Source organism: Patiria miniata, unplaced genomic scaffold (genome assembly GCF_015706575.1).
Source record: "Patiria miniata isolate m_02_andy unplaced genomic scaffold, ASM1570657v1 HiC_scaffold_7, whole genome shotgun sequence".
In the NCBI taxonomy this organism is placed as follows: Eukaryota; Metazoa; Echinodermata; class Asteroidea; order Valvatida; family Asterinidae; genus Patiria; species Patiria miniata.
Window position 1 is genome coordinate 22,431,683 of NW_024037074.1, and position 23,650 is coordinate 22,455,332.

At 40.7% G+C, this 23,650-nt stretch overlaps 2 protein-coding genes across 3 annotated transcripts in view; both read left to right on the top strand.

The window, feature by feature from the left end:
* The first annotated feature begins 356 nt into the window (after positions 1-356).
* On the top strand, positions 357-22,814 carry LOC119744719 (rho-related protein racA-like). 2 transcript variants are annotated; one of them, XM_038220794.1, is made up of 14 exons: positions 357-773; positions 2,870-2,958; positions 7,470-7,651; positions 9,092-9,263; positions 9,420-9,553; positions 11,253-11,424; positions 13,511-13,647; positions 14,543-14,651; positions 15,429-15,616; positions 18,197-18,392; positions 19,038-19,268; positions 20,067-20,164; positions 20,487-20,726; positions 21,545-22,814. In XM_038220794.1, exons 2-14 carry the CDS (start codon positions 2,940-2,942, stop codon positions 21,746-21,748), a joined length of 2,082 nt encoding a protein of 693 aa, XP_038076722.1. In that variant the 5' UTR covers positions 357-773; positions 2,870-2,939; the 3' UTR covers positions 21,749-22,814. The 2 variants fall into 2 exon arrangements, with proteins under 2 accessions (XP_038076722.1, XP_038076721.1); XM_038220793.1 differs by lacking the exon at positions 7,470-7,651 and adding an exon at positions 7,712-7,899 and having other exon boundaries at positions 372-773.
* Positions 4,895-23,650, top strand: part of LOC119744720 (rho-related protein racA-like) — a 38,647-nt gene continuing 19,891 nt past the window's right edge. The window contains exons 1-2 of the mRNA XM_038220797.1: positions 4,895-4,900; positions 13,404-13,409. The gene's annotated coding sequence lies outside the window, so the exon portion shown is untranslated. The remainder of the gene's footprint in view (positions 4,901-13,403; positions 13,410-23,650) is intronic.

Below are 23,650 nucleotides of genomic sequence, written 5' to 3' on the forward strand. Positions count from 1 at the left end.
AAACAGAAATACTTTCAATTTTGCATACTTTAGTTTTTAAGATTTGGAATTGGGGGGAGGGGTGAGGGTGGGGGACGTTGGGGGAGGGGCACAGACATCTGCTGGGGAGGGGGAATGTTGGCTGAATTGAATTGGCTAAACGAACATTTTATTCATTTCTTTATTTTAGTCATTCATATAAGCTAGTACTTAAATAAGTATTTTGTTATTAACTACAAAACATATTTTTTTTTTATTCTTTCAAGTAACAAAAAATGTTATCATCACTGCTATTCTCCTGTTCCGTTATGATTGGAAAACATTATGGTACACATGTAACCATGGTTATTATATAATATAAAAAAAGGAATAAAATGTTAATGGCCAAATCTTTGTACTCGGCAAAATGAGATATAAAACTGAATCTTGTTTCTTTTTGTTCAGCACCATGAAGAACTAAAACTTTCGCCACAGGTCATGCCCCTGGCCCAATAAATCCCAACACTGACTAGACTGGAGTCTGTGTGGATGTTTGCCCAATTTAGATCCGATTATTGACTACATAAAGTTCAAGATCATCAACAGTGGTGGATGTTGTTGCACCCCCTACCCCTCCCACCCGGCCCTACCACAGGAGTGGCTAACTGGCTGGACACCATTGAACACTTGGTGGCGGTGTTTAGAGTTCAGTTTACGTCAACACGGAAGTAAAAGCGAGTGAAGCTGTGTCGTCTGTACCCGTCTGACACGTCCAGACGTCTGACCTCGAGTTCTCCGTATTGAGCCACACAACGGTAAACATTAGCCAGGCCTAATTCAATCGTATTGTGGGGAAAAGTTGATGGGAAAAATTCCATACTCGATCGTCAATTTATCTGCCGCCAAACGTATTAATGTTCATCTCACCTTTTGATTTCAACCAACAGGAATCCAGGAAGCTGTGTTACTGTTAAGGTGAAAAAAAATTAGACAAAATGTGTTTCTAGTAAATTTAGAGCACATTTTGGATGCACACATCGTGTACTCCTAGAACTATGAGGCTCTACGTAGTGGAGCCTCATAGATCAAGAAGCCCGCAAAACTGCCTGCAGCACAAAACACTAATAAAGTACAAAAACGTCCATCAAAATGCAGCCATTTCACACAGAACCGCTGCACAGTTTGCCCCTATACTTCGTACTTTATCTCTTGACATACTCACGTATCATGCGCAGAACTAACATAGGTAGATTCTGTCGGTTTTTAGGCCAAAATGATGAAAAATATGCCCTTTCCGCACTGAGCCAACCTGACACTTGAAACGTGCACGCATATGATCGAGCGATGATTTTCGGTTCGCTCGGAGCGCGCCGCGGGGGGTACGGTACATGCACTTGTATGCATGCACATACTATCATTTCGCTTTCGTTTTTGTACTTTATTAGTGTTTTGTGCTGCAGGCAATTTTGCAGGCTTCTTGATCTATGAGGCTCCACTACGTGGAGCCTCATAGTTCTAGGAGTACACATCGTGCAGAACCAAGTTGGGAAAGATTTCCATAAAATTACGAAGTTCACTCAAACCCTGTGTACAAACCCTATGAGATTGGACTGAAAAATTCTAAGTGTTTTCTAAGAAAATGCTTGTATTTTCTCACTGCTCAAATTGACTTTGATGACATGAAATTGCTATCTGGGGGCTTGTTAGTCAATACAGAGGAAAATTAGTGAACTTCGTATATGGAAATCTTTCCCAAGGTCATTATGAATATTTATTTTCTCATGAATATTTAGTTTATTTCAATGGCTACTTCAAATACGTCCAAAGATTCATCATTGCAACAGCAATCGTGCGCGGCCTAGCGGTTAAGAGTCTCGTGTGTCAAGCAAGAGTCCGTGGTTCGAATATCGATAAAGTAAGTGACTGATTGATAAATAGACATAATAGAAGTAAAGAAAAGGAGAGGAGGAAAGTAGAGGAGGGAATGTGGAGGGAATAACCATAAAGGACGCAACTTTTGGCGCTTGAAAATTAATTGAAAAAAGTGGCGATCGAGTATGGAAATTTTTCCGACACGGGTTTTTTTTTTTAGCGATTCCGTTACCGAGCGCGCGCGATGCATCGATTATGATAATGATAAACACAAGTGCATTTCGAACGGTAAAAGGGAATCGGGAACCAGCTTGAACTGGTATCCGTCCATAAAAGCTGCCCTAGTTCCAGACCCCCTATTATCGTTCGAAATGCACTTGTGTTTACTAACGCGATTAATTTTTGTTTTGATCAAAACGTTTCTCACTCTCAGTCTCCCACTCCCAGTCTGTCTTTTTAACATTTTTGCAAGGACTGCCCTTCATTCATTCATTGAGATAATATTAGACCTAGTCCGCACCGGGGTATATAGTCTCTGTATGCTTGGCCATATACGTAATTCCCTCAAAAGGTTGGTTATTTGGAAAAAAAAAAAAAAAACACATTTTTTTCATGGAAATCATTACCCCTAGAATTACCCATCATTGCCCATAGTTCTAGGGGTAGGAAATCGTTCGAACTCATACTCGGCATGTAGGTTCACTTACCCTATCCTCTCAATATTTGCCCCAAATTAGGACTTCCGTACTTCCTTCCTTCTGGTGAAATTTGTCTCTTATTTGAAATTAATTTGCCAACTGAAGTGCAAGTTCATGGCAGGCAGCTGAGTGAAGGCTGGATCACTCAGTTGGTGGAGCACCGGAACAGAAATCTGGAGGCCGCAGTTCAAACCCCGCTCCAGTCAATTTCTTTGTGCAAGTCAATATCTTTGTTCAGGTCAATTTCTTTGGACATTCAACATTTAGAATTTAGGTTAACATATGTGAAATTTATGTAAGTAATAATTCGAACCTCCCAAAACATGTTTCTTTGTGAACAGGTTGACTTGCCATCATGATCTTGAAAGGCTGAGAGAAATATTGTCATTAGCATTTCCAACAGATGTCACAATGCCCAAACACGCCAAAAGTGAGTATTGCACAGTTCAGTCAAGAATACAGTTAATCAAAGATCAACTAACATGACTAATTCCATTGTAGCAATCAACATTTGTGTAGAGCCTTCATTTAATTATTATTAACACCTGAATATATCTCCATCATCTGATTGGTGAGTCGTTGAATTCTTCATCCTAAAGCACTGCACGTTTGCACTACATGTACTGGTATATTGTTCCATTTCGTGTATTAAAATAATACTAATAACATTGATTTATGTAGCATTGTATCAACCTTAAAGAGATATTCATAAATACCTAAGACAGTTTACGCATTCCTATTGGTCGAGAGCCCGTCACGTGGCTGGTCTTAAACGGATGATAAAGACATGGCTAGCTGGTCTTAAACACTTTTCCAGTGTCACAATAAAATGTGGACTCCTAAAAATCCAACGCCTTTTATCGTTTCATTGGTTGAACGTTCACAATCCTCACGTAGGCATGCGCAACACTACCAGGGAGTCAGAATTTTATAGTGCTAAATTCAAAACGCAACGCGCCAGGTGTGTTCTGCGCGACATCGCGCAGAACATGATACGCGCGCGTCAATCTCCATAAAAGGGTTGTTTACATCTTACTCGCCAGCTGAACACTCCATTACTTTGCAAGAGGGATGTTTCAAAAAGCATAAAGTGAATTTGTTGAACAAAATCAGGATGTTTTGAACGAATTATATGATTTTTTTTTACCGAAAAGGTATTTATGAATGGGAATAAATATGTGCTCCTTCGGTATTTATCACTCTGTTTAAGACCACTTAGAGTCTGGGTGCTGATAATTACCCTCGCCTCCGGCTCGGGTAATTATCAGCACCCAGACTCTAAGTGGTCTTAAACAGAGTGATAAAAACCTCTGGAGCACACATTTATTCCCTTAATTAAGGCGCAGTACAATATTGTTATTACCCTGTTCATTGGGCCAATTAATGAAACATTGCAAATACCATCTCAGCTCAGGGAGTCTACAGATTATGTCATTTTGGCGCAATTGGCTAAATCCAACACACGACTGTCGCCCTCACAGATACCCATTTACTCCACAGCTGTTCGCTTGCCATTAGTGCAGTAAAAAGCTGATGGTACTTGTATGAATTCAATAAAGCGAGGTTTGTTACTCCCATAATGAATGAGCGATGACATAACACATTATATACTATATAAGGGTCGTTCTTCAGTAAGTGTCTACTTTCGTGTCCCGATACTTTGACGCCGTATAGACGGAAAATTCGTTATTCTATGATGTGTTTTTTATTTAATTTATGTTAATTAACATATTTCATACAATAAATCATCATAAAAAGCTAGAAAATAAATTGTTCAATGTTATTTATTTTCTGATGTTCGATGTCGACCCCCGAAAAACCCATGTCCCGATCGCACTATGTAAACATTCTGATCGTTATATTTATTTGGTGGAGGGACTTTTCTTCAAGAAAATACTCTTAAACACTAGGTATTTATTACTTAAATCTATTCAATCCCTCAAAATATGCTATTATAAACCGATTAAGTCCTAAATTTTATCGTTTTTTCCGAAAAAAATTGTCCCGAGGATTTCAGTCAGATACCGTCACAAACCTGTGCAGCGCCCTCAATAGTTGATAAAAATCGCTCAGTCCCGCTGTTTCGGTCTTTGTACACGCGCGAAATACAACAGTTGGTTGTTGCTTAAGTTGCTCCGGATTATGTGAATAAAAACCCGTCAAAAGCAAGGTTTTCGCTAAATGACAGGTACGTACCTTTATTCAGTGTCATATCCGAACGCTATAGAACCCATTAAATAGAAACAATTATTGTTTTTTTGTGACTAGTTGTGCAAATAGATTCGTGACCTGTTCCACGTCCCCAAGCTTCGCGCCTGGCATCGTCTGAACCGCGAAGCCATGGTGGGTTAAAGGTCAGGGCCATCATGTCCGTCACGCTCAGTTCCGTCACATTACCCTCGGTTTCCTGTGTGACGGAGATTACAGGCAGTGAAACGGATATGACATTTAATCATATTTTTTGTTTTTGTCATTGTTTTGTTTAGTAACAATTAATTGTAAGGTAAGATTATACTTTACCCCAGCTGTATTTTCCTTATCGCTTATTATCACCATCAATTGACATTTTACGAGAATTCATGATTTTAACGTGGAAAAATGTTAACAAATTTCTTGATAGGAAAAAAATTGATTTGTTTAGACGAGGTCCATAGGGTTTGTGCATAGGGTTAAAAGTGGGGGTATTAAACTTAAGTTAAATCTTTCCAAATTTAATTTTAGTCTTAAGTTGGGTCAAATTAGCGGCCATTTTGATCTTTCGCCGCCACTTTGGTACATTTGCAATGCAACATTTTAAAGAAATGTCAAATTCAATTACTTCGAAGTCTATGCTTGTAAAGTATGATGTAAATTTATTTTGTTTTGAAAGTTTAATTTTAAGGTACTTGCTTGGATTTGGTCTGGTAATTAATTCATAAATATAACTGTATGTTGTTCATTGTTTATTTAATTCTAGCAATACGCAAGTTATTACAGTAAGTTTTCAATTTAATTTCTCATCACAGAATGGCTCTTACAGCAGCAGAACGCGCCAAACGATATCGTAATCGTCTGAAGAGTGACCCAATACAGAAATCCCGGTACATGGAAAAAGAGCGGGTTCGCAAGAAAACTAACTATGTTCCTATGGCAGAGAGGAGTGAGCGACAACAGAGGATAACAAGAAGAAGTTCCAATATTGAGTATTACATCTTGTTCTCAACCATAACAAACTGTTGGAGCCTGATGACAGTTGAAGTCATCTCCGTCACATTACACTCCTGAACTTGATCATCTCCGTCACGGATAGTCATATCCGTCACATGACTATTGTATGTCCATAAAGTGTGAAATAATACAGGAGTGAATAAAATTATCAGTTGTAATTGATAAATGAACAGTGTGCATCTGCTAATTCATCTGAAGTTTATGTTGTTTAGGAGGAATTTGGTGAAAAATAATGTCACAGTCCCCATTTTCGCTGAAAATCACCACTTTTTGAGGCAGTAAACTGTTATGAGGGTTTAAAATCGGTACTTTATACTGAAACAATAAAATATTTGGATTTATTTGAGGACGATACTCTACAGTTTTATAGAGGGGGACATAAACATGGATTTGTAGTCTAAATTCAGTTATATTTTCCAGGGTTGTTTGTCCCAAAAATGTGACGGATATGACTAAATGCAATGACTAACCTGGAAAAAGAAGAGAAAAATTAAATATAACTCTGGTAAAGATTGCGCCAAACATGATTTTACCATGCCAGAGATGTTAATCTATATGAAAAAATATTCTAAGCTGCAAAAATTAAGTTTTTAAAATCGGTTTTCCAGAAACGTGAAAGTAGACACTTACTGAAGAATGACCCATAAAGTGAATCGAACAGAAACTGATCTGAACTCCCATAAAACTGACCTGACCGAGCTTGACACACAAACACATTGGGAAAGATACGAAGTTCACTCAACACCCTGTGTACAAACCCTATGAGATTGGACTGAAAAATTCTAAGTGTTTTCCAAGAAAATGCTTGTATTTTCTCACTGCTCAAATTGACTTTGATGACATGAAATTGCTATCTGGGGGCTTGTTAGTCAATACAGAGGAAAATTAGTGAACTTCGTATATGGAAATCTTTCCACACATTGTTTTGAACTTCTTGTTTCCCGATCTATTTTTGTGACTTAATGTGCCACTTTATTTATTGGAGAGGAAAAGGTATTTATGGCACTTTTTATATTAAATTGTAGGCCTGAAGTAGAGGCTGTACTGTCTGACAAGCACAGCATACATTTAAACGTTTAAATGAAAACAATTCTAAATTTGTTAACAAATTTTCCAAACAAATTTAAAACGAAACCCAAATTATTAAAAAGAGACCTATGATCACGCAGTCTTCCTTTGAGTTAAACCTACATAGCACAAAAAATTAACAATGTTTTCAAACCTATTTCATTTACAAAACCTTTGAAGCACTTCAATACTTTACTTGATTTCATTCGGGGCACATGCATTTCAGTTTTTACTTCTTCAATGACTGCTGCTGCTGATTTATCATGTCAATGATGCCGGTCTGTAGACATAACGAACATGCCCTTCACCGATGTATAAACACTGTACACTCGGTGTATTACCTCCCGAGTGAAAGTTGCAAAAAAGTCACTCGGGTGGGACTCGAACCCATGACCTCCTGCTTTCTAGTGCAGATGCCTTTTAATACCACTCGACCACCGAGCTTGATTTATTCAGGTGTTGTAGAAAACAAATTTTGCATGATGGAAAGAATAATTTTGTTTGGGACTGGAAAGATGTAATTTTCCATTTCACTCAGCTACATGTGCATGTATGGCTCAGCAAATGGAACATTCCATCTGGCACCCATGAAATTATTCTTACTATGGCACTCACAAACGTGCAGTCATTATTTGTCTAATTTTCCCCATGTATCTGAACCAACAGAGAAGATAGTGAAGATCTCATTGGTTGGGGATAGTACTGTTGGCAAGACCTGCCTGTGCATCTCCTATTCCCATGGTTACTTCCCCAAGGATTACATCCCCAACGTTTTTGACCTCTACTTTTGTGATGTGGTAGTTGGAGGGAAGCCTTTTGCCCACAGTCTCATCGACTTGTCTCACCAGGTATGTTCTGCACCAGTGTTGTAATGCATTTCTTTGTTTCCCTTGTATCTTGACCATCAGAGAAGATACCAGAAGTGAAGATTGTGATTGTCGGGGATGGACATGTCGGCAAGACCTGTCTCTGCATCTCCTACACAACGGATCACTTCCCGAGGGAATACATCCCCGTCAATTTTGACAATTACTCATGGAATGCGGTGGTTGGAGGGAAACTTTTTGCGCACGGTCTTTTTGACACATCTAGCACGGTATGTTCTGGTTGCTTTGTTTTTGGGACACATTGGAGTAGCAGAGGTATTATTGAAACATCTGCGCTAATCACCCCTATTCTTGACCAAATTGGTTCTGCGTTGAACATGATCTGTTATAAATAAGTCAATAAATAGGCCTCATAATAATAAGGGAACAACAGTGTGAGGAGCTGGTCTTCACTGCGTGATAATGACCGGGTTTGGGGGTGACCGCTCTTCCATTAACAGCGGTCACCCCCAAACCCGGTCATTATCACGCAGTGAAGACCGGATCCTCACACTGTTATTCCCATTAATAAATACCTTTTTAACGAAATAAACAGTTAAAATGCTCCAATTTTGTGACTTTTTTCCGGCGATATTTCCAGATTTTTTGTGTTCATGTTCATGGGCCATATTTTAGCTTATGCGTGGTACCCTGTCTCTTCAATAAGCGTTGTTATATACACCACAGCCGGGCCCAGGCTGCGCTGGACAATTGCAACGTCTTCATTGTGTACGCGTACGACTTCAGCTGCCGTAGCCAAACAAATTACAACAATGTTTTCATATTTTTACCTTATGGAGGTAGCTGAAATTTCGTTTACACATTCCTTGTGTCCAGAATTACAAAGATGCTTGGTTTAGCAAAGGTAAATATGTCGATGGGCGAAGTATTTACAGAAAATAAATCGTAGATCTACGCTTTCGTCGTAACATTCTCAGTATAGTGCACTGCCGCTATACGATGTCGTTTCAAAACTTCCTTACGCGCGCGCACCCATAGCAACTGTGTTGCGTACGCGCACGTCAGTATTACACGAAGGTGGCTGAGCGCATGTGCAGTGCTGTATTGTTACAAGCTGCCGTATGACTGTTGTAAATTTGGCCAATCATTGCCTTCCATGGGGCTGGATCAATGCTGGTTCAGGGGCCATTTATTCGCTTGTTCTTTGAAGCCTGTCATTATCACCGTTAATGCCCGGCCACGTGATCGAGTGTCGACCACTCAGAAACCATCAACTCTCCAAGGTATTTATTAATAATCTATAAACACATCAACTACTGAATGCGACTCTTTCAGATGCAACTGGATGTGAATTGCACTTCAGTCCAACTTCCTGTCAGTTTACCTTTCTCAGTTGATATTGGTTGAAATAATTTACACAAACAGGGAATTATAAAGAAGGTTTCCCTGTTGTGTGTGTAGGGTGAAGACTATGATCGTCTGAGGCCTCTGAGCTATCCAGGAACGGACATCTTTATGATGCTTTTCTCTGTGGAGAACCGGTCTTCACTTGAAAGCATAGAAGGAAGATGGCTACCAGAGATTCGCCATCACATGCCCGACACTCCAATTCTTCTTGTTGCAACAAAGATAGGCAAGTGATCATGCTAATCTGACTTTTATTCGTAAAGCAAATCAGCCTAAAGTCTGCCTCTATGAACCAGTTAATGCTGGACAACACCTAAAAAGAGCCCAACGCCTGATAATAATAATAGTAAAGAGAGATATACATAATACTTCTTCTTTACAGACCTTCGTGGGAGTTCCCAACATGATTATATCACATTTGAAGAAGGCTTCAACTTAGCTCAGAAACATAATTTGGCATATACAGAGACCAGTGCAGTACTCAACACAAATGGAAAAGACCATGCGGAGCAACCTGTGAGTAGAATTTGTTTGGAATTCTGTTAAATACGAGTTAAATGATAATCACAAGTTAAATGGCAGATGAGATAAATAGACACTCATGTGTTGCAGGGACATGTACAACTCTCGTTACCTCAAAGCCTGATACATATGTACATGTTGTACCTTGATACTCTGTTGATGAAGTAATACCCCATTCCCGTCAAGACAATGGGATCTAATTTTCATAAATACAGTACCTCGGAATATACCCGCACCGGTACTTCTGTTTACTTTAAGCTTTTGTTGAGCCAGTTCATAGACAACACCGCCAAAACAGTCCCGAAGAAGCGTACATAACATCACAAAAATGTTGAGCTTCAAATTTGGTCGGCCACTCCATAGCAAACGCTGCCAGAGCAGTCACATAGAGAAGCGCAAACAACATCACAAAACTTTTTTCATGACTCATGTCTGCCCAACCAACTTGGTCTTTCCATGTGGGGATGCAATTGCAAGTAGAATTGTAATCAGACATCCAGCCCTTAATGGCAATAAATCCTTGGTTTTGATCACGAGTTTATAGCTGGATCACTACCACTGGCCCAATTGTGGCCCGCATGCCAGCAGTTTAATCAATACCTCTTTGTGGTGTGACCGCATTAGAAACCTCTAAGGCCATGACGGGTACCCGGGTAGCCGTAACCCGACCGCTGATTATGGGTACCCCATTCCATTTTATCGGGGAAGCGGTGGAAAATAGTTCCTGGTTTGTGTTATGATTTAAAAAATAATCATGGGTCCACGGGTACCCGCCCATTACCGGAATGATTCGGGACCCAGTCCCACCCAACAAAACCCGTATACACACAAACCCCTAAGGATACGCGCGATGCTATTGCTAGCCACGTTGCAATTCGTGCGCCCTCGTTTGATTAGATAGGACCGGCCATGTGACTGCTCCACACATCGGAAAACCCCGAGCATAGCGCATTGATATCGATAAAACAAACAACATGAAATAGAAATTGCTACACACATGATCGGTGACTAAAAAAATACACCATCAGATTTTTTTTTTGAAAAGAAGGAAAGTGTGCCAAATAATGTGCCCGTTGCATAGTGCAGTAATGGTAGAAGCCATTCATGTACATACATGTACGTGTAGATGACATGACTGAAGAAAAACCAGACAATTGTTTCCCTCGAACTCTGGATACTCTGAACTTTTTATCCATTCCCTTGAGGTTCGACTTAATAGGAGTTACTATATCTCGGAGGGTGTTCTTCGTTATTTTAATTTAGTAAAAGAGACTTGTAAAAAGATTTATTCATGTCAATCCCATGAACATGGAAACAATGAAGGGCTTGGGCGCAGTATTGCAACTGTACTTCCAAGAGCTTAGTTGAGGATGGAGTACAAGTGTCGTCAGTACAGAACATGCCAAATTAGGCTTATAATGCTGTGGATATGAGTATCAATGAAAAATACCTCTGAAAGCCCTCAAAAGTTCTATTTTCATCCTGATTTTGTGCTCCAAAGTCCTACTTTTGGCCTGTTTTTTTTTTTTTTTTTTTTTGATGGGGGGGGGGGGGGAATTCCTACTGTTCTTTACTTCTTCACATTGGTCTGCTTGAAAGACTACAAGAGTTACTCAATATCAATGTCCATTTTGGTAGTGGTGATTTAACCACATTTTTCAATCTAGGTGTCCCATGTTGTCTTTATACCCAGATTGGTTGCTGCAGTGAACCACTTACTCCTAACCATGAGGAGGTCGACGTCTTTCATCTGTATTTCTCTGTTCGGAGCAAGTCTTCCTTGGCGAATGTTGAATCTCGATGGATTCCAGAGATCCGCCATGCCATGCCTGACATTCCAATCCTTCTAGTTGCAACCAAGATAGGCAAGTGCACCGCAAAAACAGCTTTAAATTTGTGCTGGTAAGGTTTACATGCAAATCACAAATGAAAGTGATACTAGCCAGTTAAAATGACATTAGGCCTTTGGACACTACGAAAAATCTCCGTGTTGTACACGGGTCCTACACGTGTTAACTAAACTGACCTTTCACACTACAACATTTGAACACTGCACTGACCCATGTCAAAACTAACCCTAATCGGGAGGTGGGTTGAGAACTCTCGATCCGTGTCGAGAAGTCGGACACGTGTTGAAAGCTGTAGTATGAACACTTCTGGGTTACGTTCGACCCGTGTATAACCACGAATCGACTCAATCATCGGACCGTATTGCGTGCATGCAGCATCACACACTGTAGTTGTTACATTTTAGCAACGAACATATATAAATAACCTTTGACCTACTGCCCTGCCGTGCCACCAATGGTGTGATATGAAAACCGGACTCGAAAGAAAATCGGACTCCTTTTCCCTGTTTATTTGTTAAACCCTCTCACGTGACTGGTCCCTCTCCTAATTATCTATGCATGAGCATGCGCAGTACCACCAATGAGTCCGTATTTCATAAAACCTAAATTCAGGCTACACCTGCCGACAGAGCTTGTGACTTTGACATAAGTAGCGGCCAACAACGCTTGGGTTTGTCGGGTGTTCTAATTTTGATGGTGCTAGAAGTTCACAAAATATTTTATCCTCCGATGTGACATGTCCGAGAAAATGGGCCCAAAATCAGAAAAAAGACTGACATGAAGTGCTAGTGAGTTGGAGGTGAAATGGGTCCGTGGCTGGGCTGACACGTGTAGGGTGACCAGCCGTGTGTGTAGTGTGAAACAATCGCACAATACACAGGTCGAAACATTACACGTGTAGCAAAAATGCTGGTGTTGCGTTGAGTAGTGTGAAAACGTAGTGATTTGAACCATGTTGAAATTTTAAGAAGTCGACACGGGTTGGAACCTTGTAGACTTGACACGGATCGGACGTACATAGTGTGAAAAGGCTTATTGATAATTATAAGGTAGTATGTGTGCTTCACCGGTTTTTTAACTCTCTGTTTTAAGACCGATTGGAGTCTGGATGCTAATAATTACCCGAACCGAAAATACCTTTTCAGTAAAAGCAAAATCAAAATTTTTCAGTCCAAAAGTCAAAACAAGTGATATTTATAAATTTCCAATGATTTCGTTTAACAAAACACCCCTCTAGCTGTGCAATGGTGAGGACCTGTCGTAAACAACTCCTCGTATGGAGATTGGCGCACACGTTGCACTTGCTGTGTAATGTGGCACAGAACGCAGTTCAAGCAACTGTGCTGGTGTAGTGTGAAGTTAAGACTATGAAATACTGACTGCGTGACATGCCTGTGAGAGGCAGGACTAAGTCCACCAAAAGCCATCACTGACCCTGCTTCACATAATGCTTCAGGGTGGCATGGATGGCTTGTTGGTAAAGCGCTTACCTCGCACCACTGTGGCCCTGGTTCGAATCCTGACCGCGGACCATACATGCCATACGTGAGTAGAGTTGTGCGTTGGTACTCTCTTGTGCCACGAGAGTTTTTACCCGGGCCCTCTGGTTTTCCTCCCTCCAGAAAAATCAAACACTTTCAATCTCTGGCTGTGCTCAATGGTCATGCATATATGGGTTGATGTGGCTGGCTGCCAAAGGCGCCTTTACAAGCCAGCGGCTCGACCACGTTGTAGCCGCGTCCTTCGCAGCTGCGAGTAAGGATGATTAGCCTCCCAAATTATTATTATTATAATATATTATTATCACAAGTCCATCACAAGTCCTCCAGTCTCAATGCAGGTCACAAGCCATACAAAAGAAATTTATCAAAGGCACTCCATTGTTATTGTTCGTCCCCTGTAACATGTGACTTGACTTGTGAAATGACTTTTGATTTACTTTTGAAAGGACTTGACTCGATCTACTACAACACTAGAATTACTTATTCTGTAAGTTGTTGAGAAATTTTGCCATAATCGTTTCATCTTGTTTTATACCAACTTCAAAACAAGCAACCAAAGCATTTTGTCTATTAAAGTTTGCTTTGTTTTCTTTCGGCAGATGATCCTTGGAGTGCCCATCGGAGACGCATTGTCTCATATGATGAAGGCTTGAAGGTGGCCAAGAAACACAACGTGGGATACACTGAGATGACGGGGTTGCTGAACATGAACCTAAAAGATTGCTTTGAGAAGGCAGTGAGTACTCTGAATCCTTGAAGATGAAATTAAAAAAACAAAACGGTTGAAATCCATACACAGTACAGTTTCCTAGCATTTTGGTGTATTTGGCTTGGTGTGCTGAGAAATATTAATGCTGGTCACACACTGCTTATTTTATTATTATTATTAATCATTTCTGGTAATGAAACCAAGGATTCCTCAAAAGCGCCCTAGGCACTGTAGCTCGCAAGCCTGAAGAAACCTGTGGAGAGAAGACAGTGAGAAGAAGTTACAGTTTTAAAGGTGGGAGGAAAAGCCCAGAAGAATATTCTGGGGAAAACCCACGGAATCAGGCAGGGACTGAAAACCCAATCCACATATTGGCCCAGGTGGGATTTGAACCCGGGTCACAGCAGTGGAAGGCAAGGAAAGTACTGCTACACCAACCTGACCCCATTTTCCCTCCTTGTTTAAGAACAAAGACGACACACTGCATATTGAAGAATAACAATAATTTCGGGGGTTAATCATCCTTACTCGCAGCTAAGAAAGCTGAATTGCGAAGGAAGCAGCTACAACGTGGTCGAGCTGAAGGCATTTAAAGGCGCCTTATTAGGCCACCACTATATGACCACTGAGCACAGCTAGAAATCGAAAGTGCTTATTTTTGTGCCGGGAGGAAATCGGGAGAATATGGAGAATCAACGCCCCACTCTACTCACATATGACCCGAGCCGGGAATCGCGGGCCACGGTGGTGATGAGAGGCGAGCGCTTTATCAACCAGCCACCCATGCCACCCACAATTTGTGCAGGAACAATGCATTTCATGTATGGTACATGTACAAGTCCAGTGCTAATCATAGGAATAAGATTTTAGAGTCCAGATTGTCGTTTTGTATTCAGTGATGAGGATTCCTTCTCCTTGACAGGTTTACATCGCTGATGAGGCAAGCAAGCCACTGAAGAAGAGAGGTTTTGGATTTTTTGGTTTTGGGAAGAGGAAGCAGAAAGCCCGCCCACCTGAGAAACCCCCACTAGGTGAATACAGCAAGTAAGAAGACATGCAAGCAAGAAGACATGCAAGCAATGTCAACAGCTGATTTCAATTGACTTAAAATCAACATTAAAAATTGTCTTATCAGAATATCGGCTGAAAGTTTTTTTCTTTCGAATAGGGCTACTGGAAAAATCATAAAAACAGCACATAAGAAGGACTTTTTAATGACTATTATGTCAGTTACTTTTAGGATAGCTGTAAATGATGGACTATAGCTTTAAGGGGAGCAGATGGTGAAGGATCAACTTTCTTTAAGCCGTTTTGGCATTCTTGGTTCTTGGTTGGTTCTTCTCCTAAGTACTCTACGTGGGAGTTTATACAGAAGGCCAGAAACACCGGGGCAAACCCCTTCTCTTAGTGATAAGTGTCAATGGGTTCTTTTACGTGCATTACATTACACAACACACAGGACCTACGGCTTTACCTCCCATCCGAAGGACGAAATAATAATGATTAAGCACCTTGTTTAAGGGCACAAGGGTCCACCCGGCGGGCTCAATCCCACGCCACTGTTGCCTCTGAAACACCAGAGCATGAGTCCGTTGCTCTTAACCGCTAGGCCATGACACTCCACTTCTGGAGCCTGGACTACAAGGACAATGAGAAAATGCAAGAAAGTGGGAAAACCAACATCTTTCATGCATAACTCTGGCTTGACTCATCATCTGATACCCTCTGAAATGCTCCTTGCTGTGCTTGTCGTATTTCATAATTAAATACATTTCTTTGTGTATCTATATACGTCTTATTGTCTCAAGATGAAGCCCCGCGGATTGAAATCCAGACATCAACAATTGCAGAGGACTTAGGCAAGGCGTTGGAGCAGCCATCTTACTCTGACGTCACCTTCCTCGTTGAAGGGAAAAGCATCTTGGCTCACAAAGTGGTGCTGTGTAGTGCCTCTAACTTCTTCTGCTGTGTCTTTGGCCTGAGACCGCCAGACCAGGTTTGCTGTGTTTCATCTTTCAACCCTTTTGTGTTTGGAACCTTTCTTGAATCCTCCAAAATTACCTCTGTACATGAACACAATGGCACAGTTTCTGCCCATTTCCATTCAAGTGCCATTGTTTTTTCACCAGCATTTACCCCCCCCCCCTAAAATAAACATTTTTGTAAAGAGTGCCCAGCTTCTTTAACAACTGCCCTTTTTTCCGGACAAGTGCCCTTTTTGAGAAAAGGTTGTGCCCTTTTTAAGAAAAAGTCCTGCCTTTTTTGTGGCAGGCGGCCGTTACGGGTGTCTTTGTTTGAATTTCACTCATATATTGCCCTGAAAACCACCATATATTGTCTGTGAGTGTGCATAATCGTCAGTTTTGAACAGCGCCCCCATGAATGGTACTCCCCCCCCCCCCCCCGGCACTAATTGATTTTACGAAGGCAAAGTGTTCCAGGGAAAAAAATTGTCTACATTTTAGCACGGATGTGCAAGTGCCTTTTCAAGAAATTTTACCCCCCCCCCAGTAAAAAATGGCCGTGCTACCCCCCTGCACCATGTACATTTCTGTAAAAATTTAGATGAATATGGCAAGAGAGAACACTTTTTACCACATTTGAGAGCCCCGTGGATGGAACAAACTGCTTTCAGGTACTGGTTAGAGCGCGTATCACGTGAAGTAGACACGACTAAGGCCTGCGTCAAACGTCGTGCTTCTGCAGTGTCGAACTTAAATACTGACAAAACTTTCTATTTAATACGGCAGTAGCACGACGTTTGACACCAACTATTTGATTAAGTTTGACTCTGCCGTGTAGCACGACAGGCTAGTACGTGCTACACGGCAGTTAACGGCATGGTGTCAAACGTCGTGCTCTTGCCGCGTCGAATCAAATCGAACCTGGGCTAGGTGATTTTGGAATGCGCATGCGTTGTCAGATACGAGGAAACAAATGGACAAGACAGAAACAATCCAAAATGGCGGCGATACAGTAACAAGCACATGACATGCATGTTTAAACATGTTGACAGAAAGCCAATATTCTCGAATGAAAATTGTAGTTTTCAGACATTTTACCTATTGATTTTAAGCCAAAATTTCATTTTTGTCCATACTGTACGGTTTAACACTGGTTTTGTCAATTTGAATGCGTTTTGGAGGTGTTGACACTGTGTTGACGCTGTGTTGACGCTTCTGTGTGTGTTGACGCTGTGTTGACGCTTATTAGCATGACTGTGTTTGACAGTATAGAGAGTCGGGAAAGTGATAAAAAAAGTGAAAGAAGAAAACACAATGTGACTGATCTCCTCCTCAATAAACTGTGTAGCCTATGCAGAATGTCTTCTGCATGATTCTCCTCTTTCTGGCAGCTTTGATACTATTGTAACATATAGATTTGGCTATAGCCTTTGGTTTGTTTGACTATACTATATGTTAGGATAGGGTAGCTGGGGCTAAGAGCAGGATGAACAGATGACTACGAAGACTATACAAAGACACACTGGTAATGACTAGGAGCTCGGCTATATGGAAAACAGGTTTATTTTCAAGAGCTCAATATTCTATACCGGTATTGTGTATGTACAGAACTATAACCTCAGACCATACGGCTGCATCAGCTTATGGGTATGGCTGGGTACTAGAATACGGAAGTTGGAGACAGAAGACAGAGGTTCTGAAGAGTTGTGTAGATGAAGACTGGCCAGAGCATAGGGCTGAATCAGCTTATGGCTATGCCTCTGGTTTCCCAGGGAGAAGAAGAAGAACTCAATGAAAGTGGGAAAATGTGGACATTTTATACAGTTTCTGAGGGGCAACTTTGAGTGAAAATAGGAGATGATGTCATATAAGGAAAACATAACTTATATGACATCATTTCTGAGTAAAGGTAGACTGACCATAGACTGACGTAATGGTCAGTCTGGGGGAGTACCCTTATGAGGTCACTTTCCCCTGCTTTCCTGTCTCCGCCATTTTGTCTGGTAATTAAATGCGATTGCTCTGTGATTTAAATTCGACGTTTGACACCAGTCTAAAATTCTGTCACGCTTTTGCCGCACGGAAATGAATTACATTCGACACGGCAGAAGCACAACCTTTGACGCAGGCCTTACATGTATTTCATTCTGAATGTGCACAAAGCCATAGTGTCTTCGTGTGAGCATCAGGCATCCTCAGCTATGCGTCCAAATGTCTCTCCCAGTGGTCTCCCCCAACTCTCCCTGTCTAGCCATTGATGAGTAAGATTTGAGGCTTTGCATGGTGGAGATACTAAATAATGAAAGGTTTGCGGAAACACCATGTGCGAATAGATTTCTCATCTAAGAGAATGGTTCTGAAAAGAACCAGAGGTATAAACTCGACGTTCCGGTCAGTATGCTCTGACCGTCTCTCCTGAAGACGGTCAGAGCATACTGACCGGAATGTCGAGTTTATACCTCTGGTTCTTTTCAGAACCATTCTCTTAGTTGAGAAATTATTGCCATTGATGGGGTACATGTTTTACATAGCCCATACAACTGTTTTATAGCTCACAAAACAAAGGTATTGATTATATTTTAATTGTAAAATTCCATTGCCTTTCTTGTAAGGATACAGGAAGCAGCTCCAAAGTGTGGAACTTTACCTGGGAGGACATTAACGAGGGCAAGATTGCAGGTCTAGCTGGTATCCTTGATGTAGTGACCCCAGACAGTAGCTCATGTGATAAACCAACGACCCAGGTTACAATCAGTGAAGACATCTCTTACAAGACCTTCCACCATGTCTTGGAATTTCTCTACACAGGTAATGACAAGACTTAAAGGTACAGTCCATCATTTGTAACTGACGTAATTATTGTTAAAAACCCGACTTGGTTTAAAGGCAAGCTGTCATTTTGCAGAAATCAATGTAAAAAGGCCTTTTCGTTTTTTATTATTTGGCGAAGCACGTGCGAGCGTTGACACGACGCACATGCGAGCAGTTGCCTTACATTCATCGGTTCACTGCACGACATCGTGTAGCTGCAATCGGCTCAGAGAGAACATGTCTCGGACGCTGAATTCAGACGCAATTCAAAACATGACTCAGCAACTTTTGATTTGACATTAAAATCCTAGAACATTGTTTTCTCTGAATATACATTCACTGAGCATTCACTTGGCTGAAACTTCATCAGGTGAGTTGTTCAGCACCCTTCTTTAGATTTTCAGCACTTTTTTGCTTCAAACGAACATAATGCACAAATTACAAATGATTGACGCCTTTAAATGCTAAATGTATGTTGCTACAAAGTGGGCCCGCAAATGTTTCCATTTTGAACACCAAGGATCGGACACACCATGCATGGAAATTGTACTCAATGAAAACACTGTATGTTTCTTATTTAAGAAGCTCCCTTACCTATCTCAATTTCTCCTCTCGTGTTTTTACCCCCTCACTGATGTGAAGGTCTACCTAACATCCCAGAGGGAGCAAGTGCAGAGGACATAGTGGCTTTACAGATGGCATCCAGCACATTCTGTTTGCCTATGCTTGATAGCATCATCAAGAACTTACAGAACGTAGCGGAGTTTCTGAATCCCAGCATCAGGACTTTCCTGAACGATCAGACAGGACAGAGAGCCAAGCAGTTGTTCCTCAACAGTCAGGAATTGTCCGATATCAGATTCAGAGTTGAAGGTACATTATCATGATTGTATGATTCCTTTCCTAGTCACTTTTTCCTGTGCCATCTCCATGTCTTAATCCATTAGCGCTTGTACTATATTGTATTACATTGTGCTTATTCAGCAAAGAATCAATAAAACCATGCACAGAGTACTTGAGCAGTTTTGGGTGCTACAGCGAGTAATAGGCAGGGCGGTTTCCTGTGCTACAGTGTCTAAAGGGTTCAAACGAAAACATGTAAATTTACCAATTTATTAGCCCATTAAATTAGTACTGCTTCAAACTGTCCTGCCTGTCACTTTTTGTACTGCCCCAAACCACCTGAGCACTGTTTCATTGATTCGTCAGGGATTAAATACTATGTAATACAAAGTAGCACAGTGCTACTGGATTATGGTGCATGATATTTCAGTAAATATCTTCTTATTTTGCGATGACCACTAGACACATTGTAACTTGCCACGTGTTTTAAGCCGTTGTCAAGGAACTTACGACGGGTTCAAAACAGGCAAGTTTCGTGAAATGGATCGTACGATGCGTCGCGAGTTGCGATGTGTTACACATCGCAACTCGGGTTGTGATGCGTCGCAGCGCTTCGTGAAAGCCGATGCTGAACCTATTATTCCCAGCAACACCGCAAACGGCCCTGCCTCTTAATCCTTAGTCCTTTTACTGCCCAATTAAAACTCCCCCAGCAGTCAAGAACAATGCTAATCTATGTGTTTACATTCTTCAAATTAACTGTCAGTAATAACCACAAGTACCTGTAGTTACCACTAAATGACTGGGGTTTTTTTTGTCTTCACACAGACCAGACATTCTTTGCGCACAAGATATTGCTAACATCCCGCTGCGAAATAATGGCCCGAATGTTTAGTGGCGTCTTCACAGAAAGCAACAAAGAAGAGGTAATATATTTTATGCTTCTTGAATGAGATTAAGATTCTAATTGAGGGGAAGGCTGAAATATCACTTAAGCCCTTATTTTATTTTTTCTTTCTTTCGTTAGCAACAGTTCCTGAAGTAAGGCTGCATGTAAAATTCCCTTGACAAATTATACAAAATTTCCCAACAATTTCCAGTTCACTTTGCACATTGTAACTTTAAATATTGTTTTCATAAATGAATAAGATGATGATACCTTTTTGCAGATAATAATGGCTGTGTTTGTTAAAAATTTAGGGGAAAAAAAAATCGAAAGTGAATGTAATTCATTGTTATTATTTGTAGATTAGAATAGAAGACGTGAGTCCGGAGTGTTTCCTAGCCCTCTTGGAGTACCTGTATACTGACCACGCCCCTATAGAGGAGGGAGATGCCGTGGGCATCATGGTAGCTGCCGATCGGTACGGCCAAGAACGACTGAAGAATCTCTGTGAGTTGTACATCACCAAGGGTGTGGATGTAGCTGTGGCAGACTGCATAGAGGAGGCACACGTTGATGTCATTGGACTGCTGCACACAGCTCAGGTATGTGGTCTGTACTTCAAAATAATCAGTCTGATTGTTTTGTAGCAGTGTTGGAGGTCTCAAGGCTGGCCTACGTACATGTGCATGTATGTAGGGAATTTTATTCTTCGTAATTTGTACACGACACATTTTGGAGCACTGCACAGCTGCAAGTTTAACAAGTATATGTTACTTGATGAACTTTACATAAATCGTCAAAACCGGTTCTTCCTTGCTATTTTTCATTTAGAAAACCACTTCTTTTTAAGAAAACACAAGTACAAGTCTGAGGAAAACTAAAATTCATGGTGGCGGCCAAACGCAATTGCGTTTTACTTAACATGTAGGCCTAGTGGCGACATGTATGATTACGCCTTTTCCCTTTAAACACAAACACAAAAACAAAACAAAACACAAAAAGAAAACAAGAAAAATGTGGGGGAGGGCAATGGGGGCCATCCCCTGCCCCCCCCCCCCCCCCCAAAAAAGCCCCCCCCCCCAAAAAAAAAGAACTTTGTTTTTTAGTGGCATCGCAATAAAGGCAGGCACTGCGTACACCACCATCTTTTTCTTTAAAAAAAGTCTAAGTAGTCAAAAATTGCCTCAGATCGCACCACAGAGCATCTAGACACCAAAAAAATCCGCCCTTGGGGCCATGCAAGGCCTGGTATACATTAAAAAAAAATTTTTTTAAATAGGCCTGTTATTATTGGTACGGCTATAGCCGTACCTGCCGTACCGCTTCCTACAGCCTTGTGGTAAAGCCTCTCCAATTACTTGACAAGTTCTGTTGTGTTACAAATAACACACTGAGGTTATCATGGTTCATTGTTTGGCAGATGCACAATGCAACCCAGCTGGCCGCATGGTGTCTTCATTTCATCTCAAGTAACTTCATGGCCTTCAAGCAGCGGGCAGAGTTTAAGACGTTGGAGGGGGAGAACCTGAAGTACATCAGCGAGAACCGCTGGCCTCCCGTCAGCTACCTAGAAGAACTGGAGAAATACAACGCCAAATACGGGCAGAAGGAAGAGAACAGTTAAACAATTCAGGAGCAAAAAGATCTATGCAAAACCCTTTTTTGGTGCTTGTGGTAGGTCTGGCGATACTGATTTTTTTGTAGCCGATTCTCCCCCCCCCCCCCCGTAAAATCGGCGATATGGGGTCAAATTGTCAACAAATTAAAAAATTAACATTTAAATAGCGATCTTCACAATACTCCAAATGTATACGCACAGATGGAAAGGTAAGAAGTTTGGCCAACCAGGAACTTGCTGAAACAGATCATTTTTTTTCCCCCCACGTATAGTCAAATTATTCTGATTACGTTTTCAATTTCCCTGGAAGTCATCCGCATCGTAAGTCACCGCGAACCTGACATGTGCAAAATGTCCGTCATTCAGCGCCTGCATGGCCAGCTCCCAAAGTCCGTACATGTGCGCGGACTTTTTGGGGGGTCCTGAATTTGGGAAGATATTGCATGAAAAAAATAATCAATTGTAACTGGGGAGAGTGATATGAATTAATGTAAAGGGCTCACTCTCCTCACAACCGAGTGGTTCCACTAAATAATATGGGTGGAGCGAAGTTTTCTGGTTGTCTCAGTTTATCAAAATATTTTATTTACAACACAGTTGAACTGATTTCACATGTATGAGACAATGTATTTACAAATTTATAACTGGTGTTACCAAAAGAATTAGTGTGTATAGAACTTTGGTATAAAAAGAACGACAGTCAAAAGGGAATGGAAGCTGTATAGATCTATCCAATGATCTGAAATTACAAACAATATTAATGACTAATGAATTATGGGGAAACTTTCAGATCAAAGTACATTATTAACGACATTAAATTCAAAGTAATTTGGGGAAACACTGTTTTCCTTATTTTTAAATCAAAGAATACTTTTTATAAATACATCAGTACTTTTTATAAATACATCAGTAAGTGAAAACTTTTACCACGTTGCCCAAAGAGAAAAATTATTTAAAATGGCAACTATGCAAGAATAAGAATATTGTATATATATTAGTGCAATTTTTTTAATTCCGAAAATAGAAATGTATTATTTACCAAATAATGTTATAAAATAATGAAGTAAGAATATCCACCATGCCCCAGTAACAAATTTCTGAATGATCATAACACTTTAAAGAAAACCAATATTTTTGGGATAATAGGAAAGTCTATTTCAAATAATAAACGTGAACATGAATATTAGGCCAACAAAAAAAATGAGTTGGTCTCTGGTCAGCGCGCGCGTCGATTTTAATCATGCGCGTCAATTTTTTTTTTTCCAAAATGTTCCGCGGTAGCTCCAACAGCGCCCTCTATTGCCGCACCTCAATTTTTTTTTTACCAAAGAGCACCAAGGAATGGGAAATTGCACCAAGGCAAATGATCGAGAGCACCAAGGCAAATTATGGAGAACACCAGTGTACATGAGGACACCAAAGAAAAGCAAAATAGTACCCCACCTTGTCTGTACAATGATCCAAGCTTGAAAAAAAAAAAAAAAAAGCCGCGTCCCCGCGTCAATTCCGGAACTTTGGTCTGACCAGAGACCGAATACTTTTTTTTTGTGGCCTTATAGCAACTAAGAGTTAAGTTAAAGTTTAGGTGCTTGTGTTGCAAAACTAAGTTACAAATTTGTTTTGTTTCAAAAGGAAAAATGGAGATTCACAAAAATAAAGTACATGTTAACATTTTCCCCGGAATTTCCGAAAAAATATTAAAATAATAGGAAATTATGTGTTTGAACAAATGTGCTAAGCATAAAATACAGTCAAAGGAAAATCTTTCTTTCCATGCCACTCACAGAGGAATAGCTGATTCACAAAAATACTTGAAAATCACGACAAACAGATTTATTTCAAAAGTATTATTTCGCTAAAGTCGTGATCGCAAACAGGCAAATATCCGGCCTTGTCTGTTTTGACGGC

Excerpts from the sequence above, each read along its gene's own strand:
- LOC119744719 (XM_038220793.1), top strand. Across the intron at positions 7,900-9,091 it reads TTTTTGACACATCTAGCACG|GGTGAAGACTATGATCGTCT; the intron begins GTATGTTCTGGT and ends TTGTGTGTGTAG. Across the intron at positions 20,165-20,486 it reads CAGAAAGCAACAAAGAAGAG|ATTAGAATAGAAGACGTGAG; the intron begins GTAATATATTTT and ends TATTATTTGTAG.